The 25,068-nt window shown below is 36.1% G+C and overlaps 3 protein-coding genes across 4 annotated transcripts in view; 2 read left to right on the forward strand and 1 right to left on the reverse strand.

Annotated features, from left to right (window-relative positions):
• LOC114252549 (facilitated trehalose transporter Tret1) overlaps positions 1 to 6,283 on the forward strand; it is a 40,117-nt gene extending 33,834 nt beyond the window's left edge. The window contains exon 7 of the mRNA XM_028187070.2: positions 4,341 to 6,283. Within this exon, the coding sequence (XP_028042871.2) occupies positions 4,341 to 4,874 (534 nt within the window). The 3' untranslated portion in view covers positions 4,875 to 6,283. The remainder of the gene's footprint in view (positions 1 to 4,340) is intronic.
• A 3,160-nt stretch (positions 6,284 to 9,443) lies between these two features.
• Positions 9,444 to 15,373, reverse strand: Ssl1 (general transcription factor IIH subunit 2 Ssl1). Of its 2 annotated transcripts, XM_028187029.2 has the most exons (9): positions 15,209 to 15,373; positions 13,966 to 14,167; positions 13,186 to 13,325; positions 12,852 to 13,014; positions 12,381 to 12,479; positions 11,429 to 11,604; positions 10,465 to 10,596; positions 9,811 to 9,919; positions 9,444 to 9,613 (listed from the first exon to the last, which is right to left on the reverse strand). In XM_028187029.2, the coding sequence occupies exons 1-9, from the start codon at positions 15,265 to 15,267 to the stop codon at positions 9,476 to 9,478; spliced, it is 1,218 nt and encodes a 405-aa protein (XP_028042830.1). In that variant the 5' UTR covers positions 15,268 to 15,373; the 3' UTR covers positions 9,444 to 9,475. The 2 variants fall into 2 exon arrangements, with proteins under 2 accessions (XP_028042830.1, XP_089585242.1); XM_089729116.1 differs by lacking the exon at positions 12,381 to 12,479.
• Positions 15,374 to 17,640: 2,267 nt separating this feature from the next.
• lwr (ubiquitin conjugating enzyme lesswright) lies at positions 17,641 to 19,610 on the forward strand. The gene is made up of 4 exons (XM_028187026.2): positions 17,641 to 18,251; positions 18,323 to 18,406; positions 18,531 to 18,793; positions 19,019 to 19,610. Exons 1-4 carry the CDS (start codon positions 18,186 to 18,188, stop codon positions 19,083 to 19,085), a joined length of 480 nt encoding a protein of 159 aa, XP_028042827.1. The 5' UTR covers positions 17,641 to 18,185; the 3' UTR covers positions 19,086 to 19,610.
• Positions 19,611 to 25,068: the final 5,458 nt, after the last annotated feature.

Genomic DNA, 25,068 nt, shown 5'->3' on the forward strand with positions numbered 1-25,068 from the left:
GCGTGACGTTCGGCATCTAAAACTCGACGTGTCCGAGTCTGTTCCACTGTCTCAGCAGCTCTTTGAGATGCGTGGCGTTCAGCATCCAGGGTCTGACGGGCCTGAATCTGCGTAAACGTCTCAGAGGCCCTTTGAAATGCGTGGCGCTCAGCATCTAAGGTTTGTCGGGCTTGAGTCTGCGTATAGGTTTCAGAGGCCCTTTGAGATGCGTGGCGTTCAGCATCCAGGGCCTGACGGGTCTCAGTCTGCGTAAACGTCTCAGAGGCTCTTTGAGATGCGTGGCGTTCAGCATCTAGGGCCTGACGGGCTTGAGTCTGTGTAAACGTCTCAGAGGTCCTTTGAGATGCGTGGCGCTCAGCATCTAAGGTCCTACGGGCTTGAGTCTGCGTATAGGTCTCAGAAGCTCTTTGAGTCGCATGACGCTGAGAATCTAACATCTGACGCGTCTGAGTCTGCTCTTCAGATTCTTGGCTTCTAGCAACTTTTGCAGTTCGAGCTCTGCTAGAATTACGGCTTAGATTGGATTTACGTTTGCGTGGCATATCGAAAACAATAAAACAATAATTAAAGATTTTTAAAATCGGTAGTTTTAAAAACTACAACGTAAGACAATTTTTTATAAAAACTTCGATAAAGCAAACCTTTTTACTTATAACCTAAATATCTAAATCAATCAATAACGTATTGAACCTAAACAACTATGCACTACGACGACGTATGATTTGAAGGTTTGCGTTATATTGAATTATTTTCCCTCGTTGAATAGTAAACAAACTAAGTGTAGGTGTTATAATTTCGGTGATGAACTGATTACCTATCCGTTTCTTTGTCTAAAATGAGTATTAACTTATCACTATGATTGATTACTGAGCATAAAGTTCGTATAAATGTCTATCTAATTACCTCCTCAAGTTTAAAGCGTAGCTAGTTATGTAGTACTATATTAATTCTGTGGTGTAGGTAATTAGATTTTATCTGTATGTAATTTAACAGTCAGTTGAATAAAAAATCGTATACAAATCAGATCAATAGCTATGGCGTAATGTGATTCTAGACAGAGTTTTAATGTTGTAGATAGGTAGCTGTGTATAGGTTCCTGTGGGAATGAGATATTTTCCCGAAGTAAAAAGTAGTCTGAATTTTGGTACCTTCCTACCCTATAAGTTAAGTAGTGTGATGGTATGTCGCTAAGTTTCGATCCAAGTAAAACTGTTAAATAAAGACAGATGCATCAAAATTTTATAATAAATTCCCTAAATTATGGCGCCTACCGACCCTCTAAGTTAGAAAAGTGATCAAATACTAACTTTAAGTCTTAGTAACACTCATTTAAAAAAAAAACATCAAAATCATTTCAGTAGCTATGGCGTCATTCGCTTCTTGACACGATCACGCTAGATTTCCGCGGGAATGAGGTATTTTCCCGCCGTAAGAAGTAGCCTGTGTCCGTGCCTAGGATCCTATCTTTATATTAACCAAGTCTTATAAAAATCCGTTCAGCCGTTTAGGCGTGAAAGAGGAACAGACAGACAGACAGACAGACAGACAGACAGACAGAGTTACTTTCGCATTTATAATATTAGTATGGATATGGACACGATAAAAATATGAGCAATCATGGTATTCAAGTTCGTGGTAGCAATGCTCCACAAATTGCTCAAAACTTTAATAATGTGTACGGAGTAACGACTCATACGGCATAATAGATGGTCTCCTTTTTTTTTATTGCTTAGATAGGTGAACGAGCTCACAGCCCACCTGGTGTTAAGTGGTTACTGAAGCCCATAGACATCTACAACGTAAATACGCCATCCACCTTGAGATATAAGTTCTAAGATCTCAGTATAGTTACAACGGCTGCCCCACCCTTCAAGCCGAAACGCATTACTGCTTCACGGCAGCTACAAGAGCTAGGGTTGGAAGTGTTGCACGCATCAGACCTTGCGCCGACTTCTCTACCTTTTCGCAAGTTTGGACAACTTCTTGACAGGAAATATTCTATAGCCTAGAGGCAGGTGGTAGAAAATACCTTTGAAGATTCACTGCGTTACAACTGACCTCTTCAAAAAGGACATTGAAAACTTACCACTACTTACGCTGGCAGAGATGCGTCGATATCATGGGTCGGCATGGGTGCATGGATTCTAAAATGGCCAACTTTCAGTGTACTAAACGGCAACTTTATAGGTACTTCAATACACAATTATTGCCTATTTCAACGAAGTCATCAACTAACAACTAATGTCTTAAGGTGGGCCATTAAGTCATCCGTTTATTTTGGATATAAACAAAAAAATTCCGAAGTAATCACAGAAAAAAATATTAGGTATTGTAGTAGTAAGTAGTAGTATTGTAATAGTTTTACTGGTGGTAGGATCTATTGTGAATCGGCACGGGTAGGCAGCACCGCCCTGCCTGTTTCTGCCGTGAAGCAGTAAAGCGTTTCGGTTTGAAAAAATATAGTAATTGACCTTTTAAATAATAATTGAAGCAGAGAAGTAGGTATTAGTCTCAATTATTCTACTCTGTAATATTATGTATGCAATAAAATGTCAGCAGAGGAACTGGCTCTAGACAAGTTTTAAGTAAATTTTATGACAATCACCTGATTTTCACGAAATAATTAACATTTTCAATTCCAGCTCGTTTAATAACTTGTTTGTGGATACGTTTTTCCGTAGTATAATCATCTTTAGACGCAGTTTTAAATTCTAGTGTAGTTATTTTTCCTCAATTGAGATGCACTTCTAAATTATAAATATACTTAAAAAATAATTGTTTGTCACACATTCTATACAATAAATTCATCTCATATAAGACAAAAAAATATAAAAAACTCACAGGCTTGAAACCTGAAATCATGACTTTTTTTAAGTTTTCTAAATACTGTGTAGTTCAGGTAGGTACATCACATGAAGATTTTTATCGGTGCTCACAATTTACAGTATTGTAGATGTAAACGCAGCCTCCTCATCTGACACCATACTAATATCAATATTAGTCTATCAATTAGTCAATTAAAAAAAAAAAAAAAAACAATTAGTCAATCAATTTTGTATGCTAATTAGAAACAATTATTGCTTTATGGATGAATAATATTATTTATAAGGAAATACAACAACTACCTATAATGTTCAAATAAATGGTAAATGTTAATAAAGCTATTATGTGGTTAACTAAATATTGGCAATGCTTCATTACCATTGCAATACAACTAAAACCACCAGGTTTAGTCCAATTGAATAGGTAGATAATAGTTATATTTTCGTTACTTCCGTTATAGCCTTATATTCCGTCTCTTTTTGTGTTTAATTGATAAGCAAATGAGCATACCTACCTCGTCATCATAATCAACCCGAGTAAAACTTATCAAACATCATTGGAAGAAGAATATAGCGCTCATATCGTTCAGTAAAGACTTTTTTTTATAGCCTTTGTAAGCAGACGGGCATACGGCCCACCTGATGGTGAGTGGTTACCGTCGCCCATGGACTTCAGCAATGCCAGGGGCAGAGCCAAGCCGCTGCCTACCGCTTAATACTCTCCACAAGCCTCGTTTGAAGAAGGACATGTCATAGCGCTCGGGAAACACCGTGGAGGGGAGCTCATTCCATAGCCGGATGGTACGTGGCAAAAAAGATCTCTGGAAACGCACTGTGGATGACCGCAGTGGCTCCAGGTAGTATGGATGAACTCTACTCCGGTGGCGGGCGGTGCGATGGTAAAAACGAGATGCCGGTATCATCTCGAACAATTCCTCAAAGCACTCCCCATGGAACATACGGTACAAAATACAGAGGGAACCGAAGTCCCTCCGCAGACCCAGGGGTCCCAAACGATCCGAGAGAATGGGATTATCGACAATCCGAACGGCCCTCTATATGGAGTCAAATGGAAGAAGCTGGTATTTGGGAAAGGAGAAAGAAAGGAAAGAAGGAAAGAAGACGAAGCCAATAACACAAGGAGAGCTGAAGTCTCTCTGAGGTGCAAAAATCCATGAGAATAGGATTAGCGATAATTCAAACAACCTTCTGGTTGCTAAAATCTTCAAACTAAACTTTAAACAAATAATAGTTTAAAAAAACTAACAAAATCGCTTTTATAGAAAATCCAAACAAAATACGCTTTTATAGAAAATCCAACTGAAAAATAGAAAATAAATTTGAATTAAAAATAGTCTAAGAAAAAATAATTTTATCGTAAAAAGCGTTCAATTTTTTAATTTTTTTAAATATTGAACGTTTTGAAGATTGTCAAAATCATGTTCAAAGATTCCGTTACATACTAACGTACATACGTCTGAAGCTAATTAAAACGTATTAAAAATATTTCTGTTTTAGATGGCAGCCAACGCAAGCGCTTTAGTAAGGTTAGCAGTGACGATCCTCGCTTGCATCTTGTTACTGCGGCTCACTCGTCGGACACTCGTCATGATTTCTGGCATTGGAACTTCTGTCTGTACTCTGGCGTTGGCCGCCCTGCTCGCGCAAGGCCCCGGTACAGGCATCGCGCCGCCAGTCCTGATCCTCGCATACGTTGGCTTCAATACGTTAGGATTCTTTGTACTACCGGGGCTTATGATAGGCGAATTACTGCCCACCAAAGTCCGTGGGCTCTGCGGAGGCTATATTTTCTGTTTCTTTAATTCATTCCTTTTTGGTTTTACCAAACTTTACCCTGCGATGATGAAGAATATAGGAATAGCGGCTGTCTTTGGTTTCTTCGGTATTTCCGCTGCTCTTGCCACAATTCTACTTTTCCTTTTATTACCAGAGACGAAAGGGAAATCTCTTTTACAAATAGAACAGTATTATCAAAAGCCGAATATATTGTGGCTGTCTCGTAAAAAAACAACCGGTAGTCAAAACGTCTGAGCCATTGTTTATTAGTTAAATAAACTGTGATTGAAATATGTTATTTGGCATATTATTGTAGGTACTTAAAAATATATATTTGTTGTGATAAACATAACCGCAGTGATATGTCATTAACTTACATAAATATATAAATCGTGGCATATTTTTATTTGCCGCCGTGACCTCAAAGAATATTATATGGTCTTCTCGCATTAAAACTGTTTAATAATCTCAAAACTTACTAATTTTACAGGAGAGTGTTTGAAAGGTTTAAAATGTGATATTTTTAATATTAATCATCTTTGCAACATTTATTTTTTTATTTTTTACCAGTTACATTATGTCTTTTAAAGTAAGATAAAATTATGTATTAATTTTGGGAATAGTAGTCAAAACATAGGTAAACTAAAAAAAAACTAAACTACGCTCTATTGACAGACAGTATTTATAAGAAAAATACTGGTGATACCAAATGATTCCGCATATTAATTCAATTTCGAATATTTTTGGAAATAGTGCACTTTTAATGCGAAAAGACGATATCTTGTATTCTACAATGTGCCTTGTTAATTAAATTAATTAATATTTTGACGTAAATACGTATCGAGTGTATTATGAAATACATGGTTTAGTGAAATTAAAACTGCAAGCTGATTTGCGTAATTTTCAGTTGTAGGGCATGTTGAAAGGCCACTAGGGCCAGAACCACAGTCCTATTTCTGCAAAGGAATTGTTAAATGAATCCTATGCAATAACGATTTCGACCTTGTGTCTCTAGTCTCAAGGTGAACAGCGGAATTCAGATTATGATCTCTATGCGCTTTATACAAGGCGTGACCTTATCACCCTATTTGACCTAAAAATAAGTTGACAAACAAAATTTAAAAGTCCAGGAAAAATTTACACTCGATAAGTGAGCTTATCAGCAAATCTGTGACAAAAGAAATACCTAGAACATTATTGGGGAATAGCAAAGTATACATTTTTAGATATTTGTGTGTTGGTATATACATTTGCATATAAAGCTTGAGATAACTTATCAGCGAAACTTATATTGCATAACGCACATAAATGATGGAACATAAAACGTTTACATTCATAGAAATAAGATTATGATCTTACATCATTATATATTATGTCCATGATATATTAACTATATATTTTGTGATATCTACGATTTTACATGTAAATGCAAAAAATATGTTGATAAACTTATACGTGTGTAACACCAAAAATATAGTAAAATATATAATTTTGTATGTAAAGGCATTTAAAGACGTGTATCTGTGATTAAATCAGTAACGTTGTCCTACTGTATTATGTACCGAAGCACAACTTTATACTGTAAGTAGTATTATTGACAATGAATCTTCTATGACACAAGTTATTCGAATGTTACAAAGATTTGAATAAAAGTATTAAATTTACCATGCATATTTTTTATTTTCACAACTTACGTGAAATTTACCTCCATCGAATTTTGATTTATATAATTTTCTATTTATAGAAATTATCAACAACAGATACATGGTGTCAAAATTAAAATACATATCACAATAAAATTACTATCCGTGTTTATGTCTACGATAACATTCAATATGAACTAATGTTTAGTTATCTTATCAATCAAAGGTTAAGGACTAAAGTATGATATCAACCCACTTAAATCTAGCGACGTAAAACTTATCGTAAAATGGTACTATTATTTTGCGTCAGTGCCCCTTACTGTTGGCTCTTTGTCGCGGCCAGCTCTGACTGATGTTGGCGTTAAATTATTATAAAAATTTGAAATCTCTCATTTAGTCTGTTAGGCCTGCTCAGCTCGGAAATACTAGGAGACAAGAAGCTCCCATATTGTCTTGGCACATGTATTCTATGGCAAGTATAGTAGTGAGAGATTAGTTAGTTTTCCGGGAATTATGGATGCGCCGGCACAAGAGGTGTAACGTAGATTAAGATTATGCAGGGGTAGATAGCGGAATGACTGAGCCTCTTATACTGCCAATGTCCACGAGCCGAAATAAGCTACACGCTATCAGTTGTGCCATATACATCGAGCGCTACAAAAATAGATCAGCTCGGACTTTCACTGAACATAGTTCAAATTTTGGACAACATGGCGAAATGTAAAGACCATTGCTAATACAAACAAATATCACAACAATTTACTGGTGGTAGGACCTCTTGTGAGTCCGTGCGGGTACGTACCACCACCCTGACTTTTTCTGCCGTGCAGCAGTAATGCGTTTCGGTTTGAAGGGTGGGGCAGCCGTTGTAACTATACTGAGATCTTAGAACTTATATTTCAAAGTGGGTGGCGCATTTACGTTGTAGATGTCTATAGACTCCAGTAGTAAATAAATAAAGATCACAAGGTTTTACTCGCAGCTTCGCGATGTCAAGGAAAAGCGTTTTTTTTTTCTAGTGTCACGTCATTTTTCTAAAGAAAATAAAACAGTTTCCCGTGGGAATGACGTTTTTTTCAGGACAAAAATTGGCTAATGTCACTGCTGATCTAAAACTATCCTTTTATGACAATCCGTTGCTTCGTTTGGACGTGATACGATCATGAGACGACAAACACACTTTGACGTTCATAATATTAGTTTAATATGAATTATTCTAAGGCGAAGGGAACGAACTGTTGACACTTGTCTTCTTAGTCTTCCACCACTTTCCTCTATTTTTCTTACCAAATAATATTCAATTGTTAGCGTTTATTGAGCTCGTTTCATGCGAAACAAACGCCGATTGAACGACGCACCGGTGAATGAGTTGATAATTAACTTGATATTAATTTGACCACGGAATAGATAAATAAGGTTGGAAAGGCCTTTGCTCTAATTTTGTATTAGAACCAGTGTCGCCGCTTCATCCCCACTATTTTAATTTCTACACATACACACACTGTGATTACAAGTATTTCGCACACAACAAAAACACCCAACATAAATCTCAGGACAGGTATTCGTTCGCAAACTAGCACAAAACACCCGTAGGCATACACACTCACACACGCAAAAAGGCAATAAAAATGTTCATACACGCTAGTGCTTGGTAAAATCGATATTCTTTATCGATAAATTATCTGATGAATGAATGGAGAAAATGAAACATGAAATAAATATTGAAAAAAAAAAACTATTTTACTTTTATTAATTACAAATAGTCACTGTCGCTGGAATAAAACGTATTTGTTAAGCAGTTGGCGCTTGCTATTAATTGCGAATGAATTTTTCAGAACTAAGTGTATTCTGATTTTTTTTATGGTAAAATCATTTTCAGTAAAATGTTTAGAGCAAATAGTACTCGTCTTTGTCTCCAGTTTCCTCTACCTGTCACGTCAATCCATTGTTCCCTGGCGTTAGGTTCTTTAGGAAACCTAAAATTTTTTATTTACTGCATAAGTCAAATGGCATTTTATTTAGATTTTAATACGTCTTAGACAATATAGTAAATACCCGTAAATGAGAGGTCTACATTTCCCTTTATATTATACCTTCACTTTAATTCAATGATAATAATTCAATAATAATAATACATATTTATTTTACTCAAAATACGTCTCACTAAGAATATACTAGGTATCATTAATTAAATATAAAATAATGCAAAAAATATCCATGTCAAATGTAAATATAGTCGAGAATTCTGTCGATGATTTTATTTCACCACATGGTCACCTCACTATCGACAAACTAGCGCCGTGCACCACGGCCAATCAGGGCAAAGGCCGAAATTTCAAAGATTGAAGTGTAGAGAACGCAATGCATGTAGTACATTGGAAGCTGACTTGGTCATTGCGGTCATTGGGCGAGTACACATCGCGCAATGTATGCTATTTATAACTTGCTGCAATAATATTGTTAATGTTTGGAATTTCATAATGCTCAGTATATTTTTATGTTTTAGACAAATAATATTGTAATTAAATGGTAATTTCGACTTACCGATCGAAAGATATACCTCCTCGCTCTATACTTGAGGTCTGATTTTTTGTTTTACAAGTTATAATTGCACAACACGGCACTATAAAGCGGAGATCTGTTCGCCCAAATATTCCGAAGCGCACTAAACGCGGTGAATGAAAGAATCGGTCGAGTTATGTTTGTTCGATCATAACAGTGGCACGCTTGCCCCGCCTACATTACCATTCCAACCTTATTTATCTATTCCGTGAATTTGACCAACGCGATCTCCTCCCGATATGCGATTACACATTTCCGCACAATACGCGTAATCAATCGCAAAAAAAAGAGGTGCGGTGTGAAAGAAGTGAAACTTCTGCGTACTATTGTTCTTCATTTTTCATCCTTAAATAAAATTTCTCTTGTATAAGAGAATGCTGTGTATAAGAGAAACGACCTAGCTCGCTTTGTCATTTCCCTCTCCAGGGTCGAGTGGTTCGCGAGACGGTTTCTCTATTTTCTCAGTCTCACTCGTCCTAAATTGTATCTTTTCTCTCTAAGCGTAACGAATCTGTCGCGAGTTAAATTCTACTCTCAACGCGCCTAAAGAAGTTTCACTTCAAAAAAGTCCCTTTGCGATGGTTATTATATAATTGCACGAAAAATAATACAACAAGTGTTCATTCATTTATTCATTTATTAATTCATTTATTACGATGAGGTCGTGCTTGGTAGCCGCTGGTACAAATGAGGTCTGGTGGCGCAGCCGGGACACACGTGCAGCGTGGCCGTCACCGCGCCCTCGCACTCCCAGCAGTAGTACTCTTTACATCGGGGACAACGATGTATCTACAAACAAAAATTTATATATTCAAAAATCGACTCTATTGCTCATAGAATAACTTCTACACACACATGCAAGTTTTCGTCGTTAATGAATGCTCGGTATGAAAAATTTATTTTAGAAATTGTACAATTACGTTAAAACCAAACATGCAGACTATTTACAGTACAGGCAGATAGAAAATATGAGACACGTAACGTACCTTCTTGTCAATATCAGTGAAGGTTCGTAAGCATCCAAAACAATACTGCGCCTGGCCATCATTATCTAATTCTTCATAAGGTTCCACTGGAAACAGGTGATGGTATGATCTACAATAAGATTAGAAATTATGAAAATCGATTTACAATTACAAACACGAATAAAATTAAACCTGCAAAAAATTATAAATTTTTTACGTAAATCTGCTGCAGAGCATTTTCAAATTCAAAGCTAGAATATACTTGGATGTCCTCCGGTCAGTATATCGGTGTTCAAACCACCCGGTAAGGGAAATATAGGGGGAGAAACTATAGGTCAACCATTTATTTTAAGGCCATTTTTTTTCTACCTATGCTGAAGGCCTTGAGAGACTATTTCAGCTTCACCCTGACGTGTAGGTGAGATCACGGAGCTCAAACCGGAAGTATTGCTAACACTGGCCTTAGCAAGAACAGTGATTCGCAGAATCTACCACCGGATCGGAAACGCGACCCACTGAGAAGATCCGGCGAGAAATTCAGTGGGCTGTGTCTGAGGGTTAATTTACCGGTGACTGGGCAGGCCCATAATCTTCTGTGCTCATCTACAGCAATATAAGACCTTATCTCGTAAAAACAAATATCGTTTGAAGTCAGGGGTCGTTTGACAGATGTACCTTGCAAGATGTGGTGCTGATGCGAGTGTCAGGCCGCAGGTGCGACACTGAGCTGGCAACGAACAATACTTGGAGCGGCACTGCGGACACAGGTGACCCTCGCCGCCTATACCTTCGCCTTCCTCCAAATGACTGAACAATAATAAGAGTTTAAAAAAAATAAAATCGATGCGCGTGCAACTTGGTGCACATGAATGAAGTGAAACTTCTTTTTCGATTTGTAGTATTGTGGTTTTCTTCATTTTTCATCCTTAAATCAGATTGCTCTTGTAATAAGGAAAGCTGTATATAAGAGATGCGACATCTTGAACATTTATATTACATATTTTTTAAATTACAGATAGAAATAGATATACGTATATAGGTTTTTTTTTTTAAATACTTCATTAAAATATTGGACGTTACTCGTTGCTAACGCCCTGGCTGTAGCAGGTATACAACGCGTAAGCGTTCGAGTGCCACGGATTCACTCTCGCTCTGTCTCTTTCTATTCCATGGTAGCGTTAAAAGTTTAACGCAAACTTGTTGGAAGTCGCATTAGAAGTTTCACTTCAAAACGTGAAGGAATAACATCGTGTAATAAAAATCAAACCCGCAAAATTATAATTTGCGTAATTACTGATGGTATGACCTCTTGTGGGTCCGAACGGGTAGGTACTACCATCCCGCCTATTTCTGCCGTGAAGCAATAATGCGTTTCGGTTTGAAGGGTGGGGCAGCCGTTTTAACTATACTGAGACCTTAAAACTCATATCTCAAGGTGGGGGGCGGCATTTACGTTGTAAATGTCTATGGGCTCCGGTAACCACTTAACACCAGGTAGGCTGTGAGCTCATCCACACATTTAGGCAACAAAAAAAAATTATAATACTACAGACAAACGCATTTCATGAAAGTTTAGGTTTTCGCTAAGCGTTTTGTTCATTGTTTACAAGTTTTAATTTAAGCAAGACACGAAACTCACCACATACAAACAGTAATAGGTGGATCGACATTAGCCCCTGGGTCGGCTTGTTCCTCGAGCGGCGTTGAATGCGGGAAGCCCATCTTCACAAGACCCGCGTCTAACGAGCGGGCGCGGGGCGGCGGCGACGTGTACTCTAGTAGCAGTGACTGGTAGTGACAATCGTCTAATACCACCTAAAAAACATACAGCGTTTTATGTTAGCAAAATTACCTTTCTAACAAACAAAAAAAAATTAAAGAAGTAAATAAAAGAACTATGTATGTACTTTTTTTTTAAACCTGAGTTTAACAGTCATGCTTTAATACCTTTTATATTGTACACTTTTCCCCTCTTATACATCGTATTTCTCTCTGCTAATGGTTTGCTGGAAGAAAACTCATGAATGAGTTAAGCTCGCCTTTGTAGGTACATAGTATTTAGACATTCTTTTAAATCTGTTTTTATTGTATTTTCTTTTTTGTGTACAATAAGTATAAATAAAATAAATAAATACTTATTAACAAAAGTATACATTTATTATTTTAAGAAAAAATATTTTTTTTTTTATATTAGGTACATACATAATTATTTTAGAAAAATGGTAAATAAAATATTGAGGTTATTCAATCGGTCTCGCATAATACTCTTCTACTGGAATCTCGATAAACGCACCTCCACATGCACGTACACAGAACAACATCCGCATTCTCACAGAAAGAAATAAAGAGAAAGAGTAAAGTAGCATGGAGGACTTTTTTTCTTGCGTGATAATTTCTACAAATCATATTCTATCACAAGCATCAATAACGAATTCCGTAACTATAACATTTTATATCAAATAGTGGAACAGAAAAAGAGTCCTTAGCGGCTAGTTAAAAAGTAAAAGCAGTCTTAAATGAGCTATTTTTAATAACAATGCTTACATACAAAAGCGAAACTGCGATATTATTATCAATAGAGAATAGCTTACACCATAATCTCCATTAGTGTCTTGACACATTTTTTTGCAAATCCGCACTTCAGCAGCTAGACCAATAACAGAACATCTAATTCCATCTGTTTTTAGTGTCTACAAGAAGATAAAAATAATTAAATATCTAATCTAATAAATAAATATTATCTCACAGTATAGTTTATTTTAGGTTATTGAAACTACAAAACTTTCATTGAAATACCATTTTTTGGATTTAAAATGCTAACACAACATTATTAGTATTACTTGCCATATAAAGTGGAGAATTCTATGTCTCAATTGATCGTCAATGGCGCAGGTCACCAGTGGACATCAGCAATGCAAAGAGCTTGTTACAGTTAAACAAAAACTGAGCTTTATGGAGTGTCGTGGAACCATGTTAAATATCTTTACAGATTTCTATTTTAACAAATCTGTGGTGATCAACAAAAGTAAAATAAGGCATTTCAATAATTAAAACTGTCTTACTTCTATGGTAGTGTTTATATCACTTGGATCACAAGTTGTAAGGGATGCGAAAAGCACTAGTAATTCTCTTGACGCGTGTCCAGGCAGAGGCCTTAGGATTCGCCCAGCCAGCTCTAGCGTATTTTGTAATGATGGCTCTCCAGTCAGCGGAGTGTTGGATAAACTGTTTAGAGAACTTTTTGTTTTATTTTTTCAAATAACTAAAAGCTTTTGTTTTTATGACATTACTATATTTAATTGATTTTTCTATCATTTTTCTATAAAACTATGTCAAGTTAATAAAAGTAATATATTAAAATTAATAAATACAACAATAATTTAAAAAAATACTTGCCCTTGTATGGCTTTAATATGTTTCCGGACATTTCCAGATAGGTCAGTTATTTTCTCAGCTCTCTTATTCTTCATTGCTATTAAACCAAGCTGACTGAGCGGATTCTGGTCAAAAAACTCTTCAACAAATTTCTCGAGCAACTAGAAATATACACAGGTTAAACTTATTAAATTAAATTGTATTAATAGCTTCATTAGAACATGATTTCTTCTCGTTGATGGGGGCACACCCTACATCTCACAAACATTTGTGACCATGGAGCTGTTATATCATGGCCTATGCTGTCTATCTGCAAAGAATATTAACTATGCCCATGATGAAGTTCAAACACTGTTAAATATTATTATAGTATTTACAAATTGAATGCAAAAAAAAATCAGCCAGTTGACAAAACAAAAGCATAGATGGTATACAAGTAATTATAGTTATATAGATATAGAAATACGACAGAAAACAAAATCAATTGGTTAAACACTGAAGGACTGCTTTGTAACCTTTCTGAGTAAACTACTCCAGTTGTCCGTATTGCAAAAAAGAATGGAGACATTCATCTCTGTTGAAATGAACTGAATACAATTAATCAAGCTATAGAGTTAGCCAATGGCCACTGGATATGAAGTGTTGGCCATAATATCTGGATGTCAACTTTCGACCTTTATGCTTCTACTCAAATGGTAGTTACAATACAAAGACACCAGGTATATCTAATAAACTTTAAACTACTTGATAACATACTGTACAGCCTCTAGCAGTTTATGAAGGCAAAAGATATTTCTTTACCTTCAATGTGCACAGAAACCGTGAAGGTTTCAAATCTTGGGAGCTCATAGCCTCAGAACAATCTATGGCTAAAAGTAAATGCCTCATCATGCCAAGTCTGACTGGACCTTTACGAGGAGCAGCTGCTTTACGTGCTGCTTTCTGGGCAAATTCAGCCACCAGGCTTTCAACCAATCCATCTTCATCTTCTTTAATAGCCTCCCTACACATAATTATTTAATATATGATTCAATAGACACATAACATATATGTTAAAAACTGTAAAACTAAAGAGTAATCAGAGTACATTAAAGTTTATGAAGAATTTTCAAAAACAAACTTGTAATTACACTATATTTTTATAACATATATTAATTATTTTTTAGAATATGGTGAAATCGTAAGGTTAATGTTAAAGATTTCTAGTAATTTGCTGTGTGTAGGCCTCATTGAATTTGTAATGGTGGCCCAAGATGATCGCTCGTCGTGTTTGTTAATATCTGAACAGGTTTTATTTAGTTTATCTGTAGTTTAGCAAAATAAAAAAATAGGCTCTCTGTACAACTGTTATTACTGGTGGTAGGACCTCTTGAGAGTCCGAGCGGGGAGGTACCACCACCCTGCTTATTTCTGCCGTGAAGCAGTAATGCGTTTCGGTTTGAAGGGTGGGGCAGCCTAACTATACCTGAAACCTTAGAACTTATGTCTCAAGGTGGGTGGCGCATTTACATTGTAGATGTCTATGGGCTCCAGTAACCACTTAACACCAGGTGGGCTGTGAGCTCGTCCACCCATCCAAGCAATAAAAAAAAATAAAAAAACTTAACATCAGATGGGCTGTGAGCTTGTCCACCCATCTAAGCAATAAAAAAAAATTAATAATAATAGACTACTTTGCAATCGCATTTGCCTGTTACCACATTACAGTATCTATCTATCATCAGCCCGCAGACGGCGACTGCTAGATATAGGCTAAGACCCGCCAAAACGACCAGTCCTGCACTGCTAAGATTTTGCAGATTCCAGCCACATTCAACAATACAGACAATAGTATGTTCTATTAAATAGTATGCATGAAAGACATTAACGAGTCTTTCAGGAAAAGGTAAAAAAATAATTTAAATTGATTCATTAACGTTAACTGTTTCTATATTTGATTTTTAATAAAATGGAAGTTCGCTTTGAAAGGTTAGCCTTGTGTATTTACAAACAAATAAACGTAAATAAATAAACATAATAACAATACAACTATTAATTTTCTAACCAAGTTTTTTCATAACCAGTTTCCCATCGATACTCTTTAGGGTCATCTTCATCAGCCATTATTAATTATTTACTAAAATTTAAAGTTGAAAGTCTACTTTTATTTGCATTTCAAGGTTTATCAATCAAGTGCTAGGTGCTAGGTATGTATGTTTTTTTAAGGGGTTTTATGACCTGGTAACTAAGACCTTTAAGTCATGTCGTATTTTAATTGAAATTCTTATTTTTATGAAAAATGTTAATATGGAGTGAATGAAATGAAATGAAGATGATTAATTTGAGACATTAATCAACTGGGATGAAATTAAATGAAATGTAATCTCAGTAAAATGGTGGTCATTTGTTGAGATTTTTTCAGTGGACTTTTTGGAGGATCCCGAGAAGTTACATCCAGCGACTTTGTTCTATTTCCCCATATTTGTGCACTTTCACAGATATTAAAAAGTTAATAAACCACCGTTTTACACATTTAAACCCGAAGAAACACTAAATAGACCAAATAAAACAAATCACACAACTTCAGTCCTCGCGTTCCAGCTAAAAAGTCTAGGTATGTAGGTCCTTGGAGTTCCAAATACGAAGTCCCATTTAACAGATATCAAATACTAGTAAATAACGCTTTATTCGATACTCGACGATATTGATCTTCGATTACTTTAACGAACAAATTAAAATCGTATTGACAGAAAAAGGATTAGCATCCAATAATAAAACTTTGTTTTTTAAATTTAGTTAGATAATATTACATGATATTTTTATCAAGATGGAACTTATTCATCATCAATAGCCGAAATCGATATTTCTATACAGGCGTTTTTTTTTTTATCCTACCTAAGCTGATAGCCTTGAGATTCTATTTCAGCCTCGCCTTAACTAGTAGGTGATCTCATGGGGCTCAAGCCTGATGACGTTGCTAACACGAACCCTAGCAAGAGCCTAAATCTACCGCCGGATCGGAAACGCGACCCACTGAGAAGATCCGGCGAGAAACTCAGTGGGCTAATCTAAGGTTTAATTTACTCGTCGAGCCCTTCGTCGCAAGCGACGGGTTCGACGAGAACGGTGACCGGTGCTTGAGGTACCTAAAAGCACCGTTAGTGGATCGGGAAAATCCGAAATGACGTGTTTGGGGCGACGTCGACTGCTGTAGTTACCGGCGGCCACGATGAGAGGGTTCTCGTGTCGTGCCGCCTTATCGAAGTGGCGCATCGACGCCGACTGCAAATACTTATTGATGGACTCTAAGTCCAGGTCGTCATGGAGGTCGACGTTCCTGACGAACCACGGGGCTCCGACGGCTATCCCGCAAAAACGGGATTGAATAACTTGGAATGATTTTAAGCGAGTGCGGGCCGCGTGAGCGAACACTACACTTGCATGACGGGGCGTATGCAAGTTTTGTAGAGTGTCACCTTATTTCTAAGGGACATTTTACTTCGCCTGCATATCATCGAGTAGAGGCGTCCTAGTGTGAAGGTGGCACGGTCGCGTACCGTCTATAAGTGGGGGCGGAATGTCACCCTCGACAGAAGGATACCTAGTCGGGAGTGGGATTCAGGCGATAAAAACACAAGGTATTTATTATAATTTGGTTATATAGGACGGTATCGATATGTGTGTCTCTGTTCCAATCAGCGAAAAAATATTTTTTTTTTCGTAAAACCTAACCTTCCTAATTCGCGGCAGTAGCACTATCACAAGCTTTTTGCAACAATGACAGCATTTTGTTTGCAGTAAATGGTGGGCTCAGTGGTGGATTTACACTAGGGGCAGTCGCGTAGTCGGGGCAAGTGCCCAGGGCGGCAATTTTTTAGGGCGGCAAAATTTTGGAAGTAAAATTTTTGAAATTAATTCTATTAATTAATCATTTTCTGTTTAATTGATAATACAACAAATTCAATTCATCCATTATTTGGCACTTTAGGTAAAAATTCATAATCAAAATGATTTAGTCAATTTATTTCCTTGAACATTTAAAATAATAATCGATTTGTCCATTTTCTGGAATTAAAAAAAATTAATTTTTTTTTCATTTAATATTTATGAGGCACCCTTAGTGCAAAATTTATAATTGTTAGAAAAAAAACAAATATTTATTTATGTTTTTGGAATATATAACATATGTTAGAGTTTCTGCAATAAATTAATTATTTAATTTTGAAAAAAATAATTATAAACTATAAGTTTTGGTAAAATTCCAGTATTGGGGCGGATTTTTTGCCCAGGAGCGGAGTCTAAATCCGGCCCTAAGTGGGCCGATATTTTTACGAGCCGCAACCTAAAATAAAGGTTTACGTGTTAATATAGCAACAGATAAAATATTAAAATTGGTAAAAATAAATTATTAAATACATTTATTTAAATCCTTACCTTTAATTTGCGCCCAAATAGATTCTATGGCATTGCATTGACAATTGTAGGGTGGAAGGCGCATTACATTGTGTCCGGCTTCCTTAGCCATTTCGCCAATACCTATTTTGGTCTTGCAATTTTCGTTAACACGGAGTCATTCCTAAGTCGCAAAAGTAATTTTAATTGTGGTATCTTCATTTGCAAAAAAAGATAAAAGAGATAAAATTCACACCGATTTTATTAATTGCATTTTAAAAACAGATCATAAATATTTGTGTAATTTTTTTGAAACATTTAATTAGACTGAATTTCGGCTATCGTCGTAATTAAGACCCGTTTTTACTGCTAAAATTAAATTAATATTAAATGTCAACAGCAACACTATTAACTTCCTACAGCAGAAAAGAAAAAAACATGAATCGATTATTTTCATTTTTTATCTGTAGTCTATACTACAATTTTGTCGACCGCTCTGAAATTAAGGGACGCTATTTCGCGCTTTTTCATTTATTTTTATTGTAGTTTCGTTCTAGTTTTAGCTCGATTATAAGTAAAATCTATCGCCCAACATTAAGAATAGCCCTTGATTGAAGCTCGGCTCATAAATCGAGTTATTTTTGTAGAAAATGTCAGGGATAGCAAGTGCACGTTTAGCTGAAGAACGGAAAGCTTGGCGTAAGGACCATCCCTTTGTAAGTTTTTGTTTGTTGAAAACACATTGATTTATGTTTTCGTAAATAAATAAGCTATTCATCTATTTCAGGGTTTTGTCGCGAGGCCTATGAAGAATCCAGATGGTTCATTGAATTTAATGACTTGGGAATGTGCGATACCTGGTAAAAAGGGGGTTAGTATTTCTATATCGTGAAAACTTCTTGTTTCTTATTGATGCAGTTTTAAAGTTATTGAGTTTAAGCACAGTAAATTACGGTAGTAGAAGTTCTAAAACTATAACCTGTTTTTCTTTTTAGACTCCATGGGAAGGTGGGCTGTATAAACTACGTATGATCTTCAAAGATGATTATCCATCAAGTCCTCCAAAATGCAAATTTGAACCACCACTGTTCCACCCCAATGTGTATCCATCAGGTACGGTGTGCCTGTCACTGCTTGATGAAGAAAAAGATTGGCGTCCAGCAATCACAATAAAGCAAATTTTGTTGGGTATTCAAGATCTTCTCAATGAGCCTAACGTAAAAGATCCAGCGCAAGCTGAAGCCTACACAATTTATTGGTAAGTTGAACATCAACATTTTCAATACCCGTATTGCATTTAAAGAACAGTTATGTTTTATAATATTTAATTTTGTAAAAATTGTTTTTTTTTTCTAATATATGTATTTGTTATATTACTGAAAATATATCACAAAACTATCCACATATTGTGATACTAATATTTAATTACTGTGACGTACAAAACTTGTATGCCTCAATATTAAATAAAATTTTATTGTTACAGTCAAAATCGGCTAGAGTATGACAAGCGAGTAAGAGCGCAGGCACGTGCAATGGCTGCTGCTGAGTAAATATCAGAATGGGACAATGGAGCGTTAATGAGCTAAGCCATTGCCTAAAAAGCAGTATAAATGTGAAGACAGGAGATTAAAACAGCAACACTACGCTATTTTGGAGATTGTGCTATAACATTATCTTCATGGTATTTTCCAGTTCCAAAAGTATTTAATCCACACAGTACGCAGTGATGGTTTAAACTATAGATTTAAGTTATTTTGAAGTAAATGCAAGTTTTTAATAACAGACCAAATCAACACTATGCTAATGTTAGTTATTTTAATTCTGGAAAATTTTGAAGCCATTATGAATTCATCATTTTATGGCTAACTTGTATTTATTTATTTGTTAAGTTAATAACAGAAATGTTAACAAGCAAAAAGCATCAAAAAGTAACTACGATTTTAATTACAACCGAATATACAAACATGTTGCTGTAATTCTCAAAATATACGGTTACATTTCGAATCTATGTTATTTTAAAATATTTTTGTATCTTATGTTAGACTTAATGAACAATAAATATTTAAATTCTACAATTTACTGTGTATTTTTAAGTTTAAATTTTTTCGGATTATTTTCACAAACATTCACTACTCAAAGTCAGCGCCTTACTTCTAATCAGCCATTCAGAGTAACTATTTGGAAAACAAATAATTCATAACTTTATTTATTTATCAAAATGGTTAGTTGACATCAGATATTTCATTTCACATGCTGATTTTCATTAAAGTTGGGAGTTAAACAAATATTTAAGTTTTATTCCAGCCTAAAGCAATCATTATTTAGTTTGATGACAGATATAGAAAAATTAGCTACAAAAACCTCCATCTAGTAGTGAATAGGCACCTCAAAATACAAAAGGTGAGAGACAGGCGAACGATACGATCACGACCCAACTAGTTTTAAGTAATAACTGAAACTATTTAATATGGTATTTTCTATTATTAGAACCCATTGAACTTGCCAAATAATGCCAGGACTAACTTAGAGATATGACTTCGAAGACTTGATTTTGTTATACGAGTATAAGGGACGCCCACCCCATAGATTATACACTTAATAACCCATTTTCAAACCAACAACCAATTAGTCCTTTTCCGCAATTTCGAATATGCGACGGTCCGTCAACATATCGCCGCGCACTAAAATGCAGATTTCTAGACAGTGTGGGTCAACGAACTCGCAGCCTACCTGGTGTTAATTGGTCATCGGAGCCCATAGACATGAACATCGTAAATGCCACTACCCACTTTCAGACATGAGTACTGTCTTATAAAGTACCCTTTAAATCGTAATGCATTATTGCTTCTCGGCAGAATTAGGCGGGGTGGTGGTACCTACCTGTGAGGGCTCACAAGACGCCCTACCCACAATCCACAAGTAATTACGCAAATTATATTTTTTGCGAGTTTGATATTATTATACGATGTTAATCCTCTTCATCGAGGAAGCCAATCGTGAACATTTTTGAAATAAGTTTTTCATCAGAAAAGTTGGTACCTGCCTGCATTTGGCACAGTCGCATCGCATACGGTCGCATTATCCCGCAGGCCATGAAATGACCGGCTATACTTAGCTGACGACATAGAGCCTGACAAATTATAATAAATACATAAAAAATGATGGTTGACGCTCGCCTAGTGCCCACCAGTCAAATACCTACAGTCCGCGCGCGAGCTGCGAGGATTTGGGGGCTGGGGAAGCGGGCGGGCGTGCACCGCGCCCGACCGTCGCTTCATACCCCGCACTCTCCCACTACTAGTGTCGACCTTAACATGAGAGTGCGCTTACTGACTCGTTGTTTTTAATTTTGCGATAGCAATGTTAATTACGTGTGTTTTTAGTATAAATAATCTTACACTTATAAGTATTTTTGTTTGCACAAATAGCTATATAATTTGATGAGAAAGGAATGGCGAGCCTAGCATAATAACCATGTCTTAGCATTAGAGGAATATTACTAGCAGAAGGATGGCTTAATGGAGGACGTTGTCGAATCATTTATTATTGAAGTACGTGAGCAGAGTGACATCAAGAGGAGAGTACATCAAATTCTTCAACTACTGATTAATCTGATTGCGAGAGTAATTAATAAGATTTCACGTTCATTTTGTTCAATAAGTATCAGTTCATTAAATTAAATTCATACGTGATCAGTTGTTTTTTTATTTTATTTCAAGTACATAATACCCTCATAAAACTATTTTATAATTTACACTCGCAGGGAGGCTTAAGATGTGTTAGTATCGATAGTGCAATATCGACTAATTACAACACTAGCTCATTACGTCAACATTCCTTAAAAATCCTCGGAACTCGCGCGCGGACTGTAAATACATTCGTTGAACAACACCTAATAAAGCTATTTAAGACTAGCCTCTGTCTCATTTTTTTATATTTTGTTCTGGCTAATAAATTAGGTCATCACTGCTTTTTATAAATTGTTTAAGCAGTAAAACTACTCTACTTATTTATTAAAAAGAAAAAAAAACAGACATAAATATAATAAGATTTTTTCATTAAAAATATATATCATAAATCAGCTTCAACCAGTTGTATTATGGAGAATAGAGGGTAGAGGTAAGGAGCACCATCTTGTATATGGGACAAGCCGGACAAGTTGAAAAAGTGTCCATCTGTAAACAGCAAATTATAGCTCGAAAACTCACCGAATTAGCGCTAGTGTAGCAAGGGGAAATAGTATGAATATAGAAGTTTTAAGCTGAGTGAAGTGTGCTGGATTGCAGTGAAGGCTATGTTCCTATTTACACTGCGAGCACTGTTCAGTGCTCTCACTGCTATTCGTTACCTACGTTAAGGACTGACAGTATACAGCCGTAGTAACTTAAGGAATGATTGATGATACATGATGATGAATGTAACGGGGAATAATACATGATTTCCTAAATCTTCACTTCAGCACTTTTACCGTGCATAACCTCATTTCAATAATACGGTTATTAAGCTATTATAGATTAAATTACTTGAAAAACAATATTTTCTTTTACTAAAAAAATACTTTCTTTTAGCGATTAATTAAACTGACAATGACTTGAATATTCTTTTTTCGGCTAAACTTTCCTTTTGGGTCCGTCGATTTGGAAGTTCACAATATTTTTGTAGATAGTACTCATAAATAAAAAGCTTTTTGCAACATTTCAAGCTGCGGAGACTCACGGTTTACGAGATATAATTTTTTAAAGTTTCCGTAAATATTAGAAAAATCGTCAAGGTAGATGTCACATTTGAAATTTCACGTTCCATTCACGGTAAGCGTGTATTTTGTTAAATTTTATGTCATGTTTTTACCGAAATATATTTTATTATTTTAATATATTCACATAGTAAATTTGTTGTAATTAATGTGCATTGTAATTGTTTCTGTAATAAGCAATTAAATTGACTTTTTTACACAAAAAGTAACAAAATTTTGTTTATACTGTGGAACGGTACGTGAAATGACGCATTTTTTTATAGCGTCTTTTTATCTGTCTCTGTAATAAACTAACTTTTTATATAAGATTTAAATATAAAGCAGTAAAAATGCTCGTGTTTTGGAAATAAAATTGCAAAAATATTCGAAAAATATCGAAAACCGAATCAGAACACCCACTTTCCACCTGGTCTTGTCTGCCCTACCCCTAGAGTGTATATAAAAAACCGGAGACGCGGAGGGAGAGCAGTCCTCGCCCGCTGTGACGGCGCACGGAAACAGTGCGAGGCGGAGTGGCTGAGGCTGTCGCCGTAGGCGACCATCAAGCCGAAGCTGCGGAGCAGAGCACGAGTGACCGTGCTTCGGCACGCCAGGGCGGAAGAGCTGCTCTTCCCGCAGCGCCAGAGATAAGGCGGATTCAAACTTAAGCTCCCTTGGAGTTTAACTAAATTATGCAGTTTTAATCTAAAAAATTAACCATGGATCTTCATAGCCATGGGGATCTGCGGCTTGGTGATGGTGCAGTGGTAACCCCTCCCTCCACAACTCAAAAATAATGGATCATAATTGAAATTTTAACCCTATGTTGACTAAATAGTGCTATTCTAACCTTCATAACCATGGGGTTCCGCGGGGTGGGAATGGTGCAGGGGTAAACTCTTACCCCTCGCAAAATTTGGCGCCACACTTTTGAAATTTGGCGGCACACATAAGTGCCGCGGAATAGTGGTTGAGAATCACTGCTTTACAGTGCTCACAGTGCAAATCGGAACATACCAGAAGTGTAACAGCTTATGGCGCTGTTTTTAAAATCTTTCCACTTGCTAATATGGCGCCATCTTAATTTGCTGCCCTTCAGTGGACACTTTTTAATATACTAAGATGGTTCTCCTAGCCTCTACCCTCCATAATTCAACAACATAACACATCATTTTATCCAAAAAAAAAAAAAATTAAAAGAAAAATGTTTGGGGTGGACGACCCTTATCACTTAGGGGTATGAAAAATAGATAGTAGACGATTCTCAGACCTACTGAACATACTATTGATACACAAATAAAACCAAAAAAACATTGCTGGCAAGCTACGATTGACACACATACACAATGTTATAACTGGTGGTAGGACCTCTTGGGAGTCCGCACGGGTAGGTACCACCACCCCGCCTATTTCCGCCGTGAAGCAGTAATGCGTTTCGGCCTGAAGGGCGGGGCAGCCGGTGTAACTATACTGAGACCTTAGAACTTATATCTCAAGGGTGGGTGGCGTATTTACGTTGTAGATGTCTATGGGCTTCAGTAACCACTTAACACCAGGTGGGCTGTGAGCTCGTCCATCCATCTAAGCAATAAAAAATAAAAAAAACACAAATAAAACCAACAAAACATGGCTGAAAAATGTATAGTGAGTAAGACAGGAGACCGGCTTTGTCCTCATCCCTACTACGTGATGTTTGCTGGATGAGTGTTGAACAAAACACAAAGTTGTGAACAATTTTTTTTGTAAAGATGATTACATTCTGTGTTTACACCTTGGCCTATCATGGCCTTGGTCTTCGACACATTTTATCAAGGCACCGACATGTTATGGCTGCAGGTTTATTCCAGATTCATCTAATAATCCGCTGCATTTTGTATCAAGTATGAACGCTGAAGAAATACAAATATTATTACGTTGTCCATTTTTCTGCCAAAGATGTGATTATGCTTTATACCAGGGGCTCCCAAACTTATTTTGTCTACTGTCCACTTTGAGAATAAATTATTTTTTAGCGCCCCCATTTTATCACCTACTTAAAGACCACTATAGCGAGAGCTCAGTCGGTATCTAAGAGTCCTCCTAGATAAAATTACAAATCGCCTCCCAAGTTTCTACACAGTGCCCCCAAAATTAAAAAAAAATAAAACAACTACAAAACTTCTTTACTGTGATTTTAAAACAAAGTTGTGGGCAAATGATAGGTAACGTAAAGAATATATTACAGATTTTAAGTAACATTTTGCTGTAAATGTTAACATTATTTTTATAGACACGTAAAATGATGATTATGTCACCCTATTGAAATGCATAAAAGTTGACGAAATTGGTTTGGTGTTTTAATTAACGTAATTGATAGACGGTAACAAAATAAGAATATTTCTGCGCCTTTGCTATATTTCTACACATTTCTCAACTTTATTACAAATTAAACCTCATATTAAACCTCACATTCAAAATATTTAGACTCCAATCCACAAATGAAAACAAAAAAATAGTTTAACATTTTTATTTTAGTACATTATCCTATTGATGATGCAATTAGTTTGAGAAACGCTTGAGAAATGTTTAAGAAATTATTTTGAGAAATGATACATCAAACTTAATTGAAAATAGACTAGGGTCGAATGAATCTAGAAAAGTCGGTCAATATTGACGGCTAAATTCACGTGTCGGTGTTGCTGGTCGCCTTTGTGTGAACTTGAAGTGCGTTCTGTCGTGACAATTTTTTCTGATCTCTTTCATTGGTTGAAATATACGGTTTTATGTTGCTATTGGTGTTTAAGAGATACCATTTGCAAAGA

Source organism: Bombyx mandarina, chromosome 08 (genome assembly GCF_030267445.1).
Source record: "Bombyx mandarina strain Sakado chromosome 08, ASM3026744v2".
Taxonomy (NCBI): domain Eukaryota; kingdom Metazoa; phylum Arthropoda; class Insecta; order Lepidoptera; family Bombycidae; genus Bombyx; species Bombyx mandarina.